This window comes from Crocuta crocuta, unplaced genomic scaffold, assembly GCF_008692635.1.
Source record: "Crocuta crocuta isolate KB4526 unplaced genomic scaffold, BGI_CrCroc_1.0 scaffold440, whole genome shotgun sequence".
Taxonomy (NCBI): Eukaryota; Metazoa; Chordata; class Mammalia; order Carnivora; family Hyaenidae; genus Crocuta; species Crocuta crocuta.
In genome coordinates this window covers 174,865-183,656 of record NW_027527457.1, presented here as the reverse complement: position 1 = coordinate 183,656, position 8,792 = coordinate 174,865, and the positions used below count along the sequence as shown (strand labels likewise).

At 42.3% G+C, this 8,792-nt stretch overlaps 1 protein-coding gene across 1 annotated transcript in view; it reads right to left on the bottom strand.

Moving 5' to 3' along the window:
• Window positions 1–6: 6 nt before the first annotated feature.
• The window catches only part of NONO (non-POU domain containing octamer binding), a 14,811-nt gene continuing 6,025 nt past the window's right edge, over window positions 7–8,792 (bottom strand). Inside the window, exons 2-11 of the mRNA XM_077763277.1 lie at window positions 7,076–7,235; window positions 5,938–6,131; window positions 4,429–4,730; window positions 3,429–3,524; window positions 3,026–3,200; window positions 2,682–2,797; window positions 1,965–2,067; window positions 1,346–1,385; window positions 1,009–1,118; window positions 7–187 (exon numbers count right to left, since the gene is read on the bottom strand). Of these exons, the coding sequence (XP_077619403.1) occupies window positions 53–187; window positions 1,009–1,118; window positions 1,346–1,385; window positions 1,965–2,067; window positions 2,682–2,797; window positions 3,026–3,200; window positions 3,429–3,524; window positions 4,429–4,730; window positions 5,938–6,131; window positions 7,076–7,226 (1,422 nt within the window). The 5' untranslated portion in view covers window positions 7,227–7,235 and the 3' untranslated portion in view covers window positions 7–52. The remainder of the gene's footprint in view (window positions 188–1,008; window positions 1,119–1,345; window positions 1,386–1,964; window positions 2,068–2,681; window positions 2,798–3,025; window positions 3,201–3,428; window positions 3,525–4,428; window positions 4,731–5,937; window positions 6,132–7,075; window positions 7,236–8,792) is intronic.

The following is an 8,792-nucleotide window of genomic DNA, read 5'->3' as shown; positions in this document are numbered from 1 at the left end:
AAAAAGGTCCTTCTTTTAAGGGTTTTTGGGAAACTAGACACTGAAATTTTTATTAGTATCGGCGACGTTTGTTTGGAGCAAATTCAGCTCCAGGAGCTGCACGGTTGAATGCAGGAGGGGTTCCACCAATGGCCCCAATTCCTTCCATGGTAGCAGCCTGGCCAAAGCGTTCAGTTGTTGGTGGGGTCTTAAAGAGAAAAAGAGAGCAATGTTACAATACAACCTATGCCCCAAGCTTCCCACTCATCTGTAATGCCTCCCCTGAAGGCCATTTCCACTCCACTATTCAAAGCTTTTTCTTAATGTTTATTTTTGAGAGAGAGAGAGCACAAGTGGGGGAGGTACAGAGAGAGGGGGACAGAGAATCCAAAGCAGGCTCCGCACTGACAGCAGCAAGCTTGATGTGGGGCTTGAACTCACGAACCGTGAGATCATGACCTGAGCCGAAGTCTATGATCAACCCACTGAGCCACCCAGGCAACCCAACTGTTCAAAGCTCTTGATGCTCTAGGGGTGATTAAGCCTGTTTAGAACCCCAGTGGACATCCTTGGGGCACCTGGGTGGCTTAGTCAGTTAAGCGTCCAACTCTTGGTTTCAGCTCAGGCCATAAATCTCCCAGTTTGTGGGATGGATCCCCACGTTGGGATCTGTACCATGCAGAGCCTGCTTGGGATTCTCTCTCTCTCTTTCNGCCATAAAGCCTTTTGGATTCCTGTCTATTTTATGTGACAATACCTACACATCATTGCCTTCGATACAAGAAAAAAAAAAAACCTCATTAACTCAAGGTAGCAACTAAACAGAAAGCATTTACTTAACTGCTAGACAAAATATAGTTTGAGGATGGGTTTGTTCAAATCAGGCCCTTGAGATTACATTGAATGGAAAACAGTGGTCTTAAAAACTGGTTATTTATAGCAAAATTGTGGCAGACAAACGGACTGTGAAAACAAAGTCCCTTCTCCTATCACCATTCGGAATTACTGTAAGGCTCCACAGTTTATTACCAATCCCAAGGTTCCATCTGGCATCATAGTGGCAGGTCCCGGAGGAGCTGGAGTACCAGCTGGCACTGGAGCCGGGGGCATGGCGCCTCTGTTGTTTATGCCCATAGCACCTACAGCAGAGCAGTGTAATCAGTACAGGAGACAGAGATTGTCAATCTCTGTGTGAGAGAACACAATTCAACAAAACCTCTGAGCTAAGAACAGGTTACCCCCACCCAAAAATGATGCTCCCAGAAACATCAGCCCCTTAAATCTGGACCATGTCGGAGAAGCTATGTAGTTCAACAGAAATGAGACAAAAATGGATATCAGAACCATTAACCTCATGAGTCCTTACCTCCCATAGCCATCTGGCCCATCCGTATCTCCTGTTCTCTCTGAAAAATAAGAAATACTCAATACAGTCCAAGACAGCACTGCACTCTACCATTCACAATATACTGAGGACAAACACTAAGGGAAGCAGATAGAGTGATTAACACATTCCAAGTACACGGAGACCAAGCTGAGGAAAACCAACATTCCCTTGTTAGTTGTGCAGTGGATTCAAGGTTAGACCTACAAGGACACAAGTCAGAGTCTCCTATACGGAACAGAGAGGTAAAAGCCAAGGGGAAAGATAGTTGATTTCTTCTAGGACCCCAATATGTGCAACAACTCCAAGGACACGAGAGAACTAGTCAAGGCTGCTACAGGACTGAATAGAGCTCATCGGGCGGTCGCTGAGTCTAAACAGTATACGCTGGCCCCAGCTCTTCATCCTAAATTGCCTGCGAGGCAAGAACTCCCCTTCAAGCTTTACCTTTCCTTCCTATTAATTCTTTCTAAAACAGGAGTTTCATAGACTACAAAAACCACTCATAACCTGGAATGTTATATATAGTCCCACTGGACAATTGGTGGGTTTGTCGTATCAGGACTGGCCTGGCACATCAAGGGCACATGGGAGACAATACCGCATCAGGGAATGTTCCCTTGAATCCTTCCTGCTGTCGCCGCATCATTTCTTCCTGTTGCCGCCGCATCTCTTCCTCACGGCGCCTGCGCTCTTCCTCCTGCCTACAGAGAGTCACCAAGATATTTAGGCAGAGACATTCCAGAACTTGAGCAGATTATCTTTCTTTTTTTTTTCTGAGAGACAGAGAGAGTGTGAGCAGGGGACGGTCAGAGAGAGAGGGAGATACAGAATCTGCAACAGGCTCCAGGCTCTGAGCTGTCAGCACAGAGCCCGACGCGGGGCTCGAACCCTCGAACCGCGAGATCATGACCTGAGCCGAAGTCGGACGCTTAACCGACTGAGCCACCCAGGCGCCCCTTGAGCAGATTATCTTAACAGGGACTCAGCCAACGAGATTAAGAGCCTACTGAAAACTATCATAGCTTTCCAAAAAATTCACTGTTAATGTGTCCAGCCCCAAAGCAACCCACATGTGTCATTCAGGGAAAAAAAGTTCTTTCACAAAGAGGCCTCATGATATCAGCACTCAGCTGCTTTCCCTTTAGTGCAGCTCTGGATAACTCCTAGAACCATGAGCAGCCGAAATAATTCCCACCCGGCCAGGAACTATTTGCCAACACATTTACAAACGCATGAGGTAGCATGGTGGTAGGAAACAGGAATGAGACATTACCTTTTAGAGCGGTCAGAAAAAAAGGGTTTGAGAGTTAGTTACCTGAGCTCCAGCTGCTTTCGTTTTTGCACTTCTTGGTTGTGCAGCTCTTCCATCCTCCGGAGTTCTTCTTGACGCCTCATCAAATCTAAAAAGACAATAGAATTATTTAGAGTATTCTTCATTCTCCTCAGACAGACCCAATAAATTCCCAGAAAGATCCAGAAAGTAAAGGGGGTATATATAATCCCTGAATGATCATCTGCGCTATCCAGATTCCAAAAATGAAGTCAAACCTAGGATTTCCTTCTCCATAGAATCCAGTATTCTCTGCCACATCTCCAAGCTCAACAAAATATTTCAGAGAATAAAAGCAGAGGTCTAGGCCTTTTTCTGCTGAATGCTACAAAGACCCTCCTGAAAAAAGCCACTGTTCTTNCCAGCTTCTCACGAGCTTCCTTGATGTTGCGGTCCACTTGGTCCTGCTGCTGTTTCTCCATCTCAATGAGTGCCTTCCAGCGCATGGCATACTCATACTCAAAGGAGCCAGGCTGTGCAAATCTGGGTGGCTGTTCTCGCTCCCTATAAATAAAGTTCCTGGGCTATTCAAACTTTGTCAAAGATTCCCCCAACTAAGCACTGCATTCCTCCTGAGGGCCAAGATTAGGGCTGCCAGTGAAAACATACAGCAAAGGCCTTTACAAGCTTCCTTAAGAATAGACAAACACCAACAAATTGACAATAAACTATTTGTGGGAAAAAAAAAAAGAATAGACAAACACCTAACAGGGAACTGATAGGATTACATACTTATGAAATTGCTGGTTCTTTATAACCAGCTTCTCTGGAAGTCCCTCTTCATCATCCAACTGGTCCATGGGCTCCACAGTCACAGGCCGAGGAAATCTGGGAGAAAGAAAGCAGCTCAGCATTAATCAAATTATACCCTCTCTACAACTTCCACTCTACAACTGTCATTGGCACAGTGACCAGTTAGGGGTCAGGACTGAACAATTAAACATATTTCTGAAGGGGTTTTTACACCCAGGTGACCAGGTCTCTGGATGGCATGTGGAATCCGGGGTTGAAAGGATGGAGTCAAGCTTAGAGCTCTGAATATGACCCTAAAGAAGATGTTCAAAGTAAACAGACAGGATACATAAGTGCAGTCTAAATATCCAGTACCTAGAGAACACCAGGCAATCACTTAAGAGTAAACACACGTGCACGTGTTTTGCATGCACAAAACAACTTTTCGGAGTTCTTTTTTTCAATTTTTAAAAATTTTATATTTGAGAGACAGAGAGGAAGGAAAGGAGGTGCAGAGAAACGAAGACAGAATCTGAAGCAGGCTCCAAGCTGTCAGCACAGAGCCCGATGCGGGGCTCAAACCCACAAGCAGTGAGACCATGACCTGAGCCAAAGTCAGACACTTAAGCGACTGAGCCACCCAGGTNTTTTTTTTTTTTTTTTTTTTTTTTTTTGAGAGAGAGAAAGAGAGTGGGAGACAGAGGGAATCCCAAGCAGGCTCTACACTGACATAGGGCTCAATCTCATGAACCATGAGATATGACCTGAGCCTAAATCGAGAGTTGGATGCTTAACTGACTGAGCCACCCAGGTGTCCCTGAAAGATTTCATAATCCTCATACTATATTAATTAATTTACACTGAAAACCCTACTAGAGAGCTGAATTAGTATCCAAAGTCTTTAAGTGACTGCAAGAACATGGTTCCTAGAGGCTAACTCTCCACACCACTGAAAGAAGTAGCAATCTAAGTTCTATTTCTAAAAGCAGCCCCTACTTACGTGGTTAACAGGAAGGAGCCTTCACTGCACCTGTCCAGAGCTTTCCGAGCAGCTGGCTTCCCTGAGAATTCAACAATGCCTTTTCCTGAGGGCCTTCCTCGATCATCCACGATGACTACAGCCCTTTCCACTTGGCCAAACACAGAAAAGGCTTCCTCTAGCAGTTCATTAGAAACATACTGAGGAAGGTTTCGGACTGTGAGCGATGCACTATGGCAGGCAAAGCGCACGCGCAGTTGCTTTCCACGAAGTGGCATGTTGTCCAGTTCTACTTTGGCAATCTCCGCTAGGGTTCGCGTTTCCTAGGAAGCAGACAGAAGTCAGAATAACTCAGTTTGACAAAGACTACATGCACGGTGGCCATCTCTTGATGGCCATCAAGAGTCTAAAGTAGCATAGCTCAATACAAAATGTCTCTCCCCAAAACCTTGACAACACACATATAAAGAAAACTTGATAGTACTGAAAGAAGAGAATTACGTTTCAGATAAATCTTTGGATGATAAACAGATAAACCTAGTTGTTCTGATAGCCTCGCAATAAATCAATTGGGAATTCTAGAAATAAATACCACTTACATGGTCATCAGTATCATAGGTTATTCTCCCAAGTGGTAACAGATCAGTGGGACAATGACCAGCCTAAAACCTACCCTTAAAATATAGTAGCCAGAATTATTTTCATTTCAGCTAGCTACATACAAGTTTAGTAAGAATCATGTATGCCCTCTCCAAGACCTCTTTAGAACCACAAACCCTAATGGGAGCCCGCCTCTCACATTACTAAAGAGGAACCTTGAGCCCCATAGAAAATGACTTGCCCATATAATCTTGTTAGTGGTAGATCTGGAATAAAAACTAGTTCTGACCACCGCATCCAGTAAACTTACTAGCATATCATGTTCCTTGTTTATGTAAGTAAGGTCTAGGAGAGTTTCTCCCCCATATACTTAAACATGTTTCCTAATCAAATCAGATTTTAGGAAAAAGATCTACACTTAAAAATGGTTATGATAATGTGTGTTTTAGCACAACTTAAGACATTTTTTTAAAAAATAAGATACAAATAAAATGGTCCCCTCATGATTTTAAAAAAGTCATGTATGAAAACTTTTCAAAGAAATTACATAAATCCTAATCATTACTAAGATAAAATAAACTATGAGTTGATAATTATTGAAGCTGGGCATGAAGTATGTACAGGTTCATATACTACTCTGTCTTAATCTCTAAGTTTGAAATTTACCAATTAAAAAAGTTCCAACAGGCATACTTTAGTTTTAGTGTCCAAGGCAAATAAACCTATGTTGTCCTTGAAACAAAACAAAAACCTAGGAGGAAAAATAAAAACAAAATCTGCATTTTCTGTCCTGTGCTACCAACTACAATGATAAACATTTAACAAACAGACCATCTGAGAATTGTTTCCACTGTCTAATTTCCCAAGTCCATCATTCCCCAATTTCGCCACCTTTTAGAGCACACATTCTAAAAACCCATGGTTACTCACCAAGCGGATAAAGCCAAAGCCCTTATCCTTGTGAATGAAGACTTCGCCTGCCTTCCCATATTTCTCGAATAGTTTCCTCATCTCCTCCTCAGTGATGTCAGGAGGAAGATTGCCCACAAAGAGCCGGCTACGTTGGGTGAAGGTCTTCTCTCCTGGCTTCCTAAAATTCTTCAGGTCAATCGTCAAGCCTTCATCTGAGAGAAGACACACAGTCACTCAAAAGATTGGAAAAAGAGATCTACAGTCACATTTTCAGAGCTACAACTGCTCCCAGATTACAAAACCTAATTGCTATGGAGAAGTCAAGCACCATTTCCCAATGCAATCTATCCACTAACCACTTATTAGTAAATTGCACCTTAAAATGTGAAAGCAGTATGCAGACATCTGAGAGGACTTCTCAATAGCACTACTATGGGCCAGGAGCCACCCAGACTAAGTCAGAGACAGAAAGACAATACAGGAGTTATTGGTCAAAGGGAAAATTAAGTCAAGGAGACTTATGTCAGAAGGGATCAGCTTTTTAAATTTAAAACATAATTGCTCCATTTTCCCAATCTCTCGCCAATCTTCATAACCTTAACAGCTCCCATTCTTTCATGCTTAGGTTAATGGAACGAAAGGAAATGGGTTAGGAAACAGTATTCTTTATAAGGATCTCTGGAAATAAAAGAAGGTCGAAGCTGGTTCTAGTTTTAGAGGCACACAATAGGTGCTCAAAGTTTGCTGATGAATGGAAACATGCCTTTAAAGAATGTTTACTCTGATTGAAAATGGGCTGGTACAGGCCCCAGGCTAAAAGTCCAACACTCCGTACCAGACTTCTTTTCCATTAAAGACCTGTCCTATATTTTCTAACTACCAGTCATCTGATGATTGATTACCTCTAAGAACCAAGCTCTGAGGTAAAACACAAACGCGTCTGTTTAGCAGTAGACTATGCCAACCTGGCACAGCAACTCTACTCATCTGCTCTCCAACATGTCTGCTCCTTGTTTCAGAGAATCACCCTTTTTCTATCCTAAGAAGTATTACGAGGTAAATACGGAAAAGAAGAACAAAGGTGTGCCACAAAGGCTTATTCTGATAATCTCAAGACACTAATCTAAAACCAACCCCCTTACAAGGGTGAACTCACTTTGGCTGCTGGCTTGTTGTCCATTTGCAGGTATTGGTGGCGGTGGTGGCTGCTGCTGTTGCTGCTGGTGGTGCTGCTGGTGGTGATGTTGATGATGCTTCCTTGGAGTATGGTTTTGCTTCTCCAAGTTAAAGGTTTTATTGCTCTGCATTTTTGCACCCTAAAAGGAAAATGTGGACTGTCAAATATGTTCAGGGCTTATCAGTCACCTTCCTGATGACTTACACGTCACAAATCATCTCTGATGTCCTGGCTCTTGCCAGATTCAAACGAGCAGGTATTTTGAACAAGTATGGCAAAGGAGTACCATTCAAAAATCTAAAATCAACCAGACATTAGCAGTTATGTTGCACACAGAAACTAGACAAGTACTAGATCAGAAGAACTTGCATGAGAGTAACTTGGAGAAACCTTCAGTTCACTAATTCTATGCATTAATTGGAAGCTACTTTCCTCAAAGAAGCCACCACCTAAAAAAACGGCCGTTATCATATTAAAACACAACGACTGAAATAGATTCTAGTTACAAGGACAAGAACTGGTAGTAAATCTTGTTTTCTCCAACACTATGCACAGTCTAGCCTATAGTAGACATTGTGGAATGAACAGAAAAAAAGTATGAACTGTGGAGTTAGACAGACTTAGATTTGAAGCATGGTCCTAATACTTAGCAGCTATGTACTACTTGTAAATTACTTTTGCACAAATTCCTTAAGCTGTTATAAAGGAGATAATAAAAATACCTACCTCTCAAAATGGCTAGGAGGATAAACTAAGATAAACGCTAGTTCAGTACTGGAATTCGTAAGCACTCAGTAAATATTGTTATTAATCATAACAGAAAGATAAAAGACTATTAAAGCAATGAAAACAATACAAAAAGATGAATACAGGTAGGGGTGCCTGGGTGGCTCAGTCGGTTGACTGTCCAGCTTTCGGCTCAGGTCATGATCTCATGGTTGGTGGATTCGAGCCTCGCGTCGGGCTCTGTGCTGACAGCTCAGAGCCTGGACCCTGCTTCAGATTCTGTGTCTCCCTCTCTCTCTCTGACCTTCCCCTGCTCACGCAGTCTCTCTCTCTCACACACAAAAAATAAACATTAAACATTTTTTTAAAAAGATGAATATACAATTCTAATTTTAAATCTTATCTAAAAATCAACATAAGATAAAAAGAAAACAAAATGAAAATTCCTGGTACAATCCAGACTGAATTTAAACTTGGTTTTAAAATGGAAATTTTCTTTTTTCTTTTTAATTTTTATTTATTTTTGAAAGAGAGAGAGACAGAGTGCAAGCAGGGGAGGTCAGAGGGGTCAGAGAGAGAGGGAGACAGAGAATCCAAAGCAGGCTCCAGGCTCTGAGCTGTCAGCACAGAGCCCGACGTGGGGCTCTGAACTCATGAACCATGTGATTGTGACCCGAGCCAAGGTCACTTAACCGAATGAGCCACCCAGGCACCCCTAAAATGGAAATTTTCTAACTGCTCTGGTTCAAGCTGAGGACCATCTTCCTCACCCAAGGACGGTTCTCCAGTAATAAAAGGAAAAAGCCAATCCTAAATTCCTTTCCCTAAACACAAGGCCTTCTAGTCAGAGTTTAGCTGAAGGAAAGATATGGAGAAGGACCTTTTCATGAATACTTATTGTTTCCATTATATAAATCCTTTAAAATAAAGAAAATTGTATTTCTCAAAGAAAATGTGACAATGTCTTGAT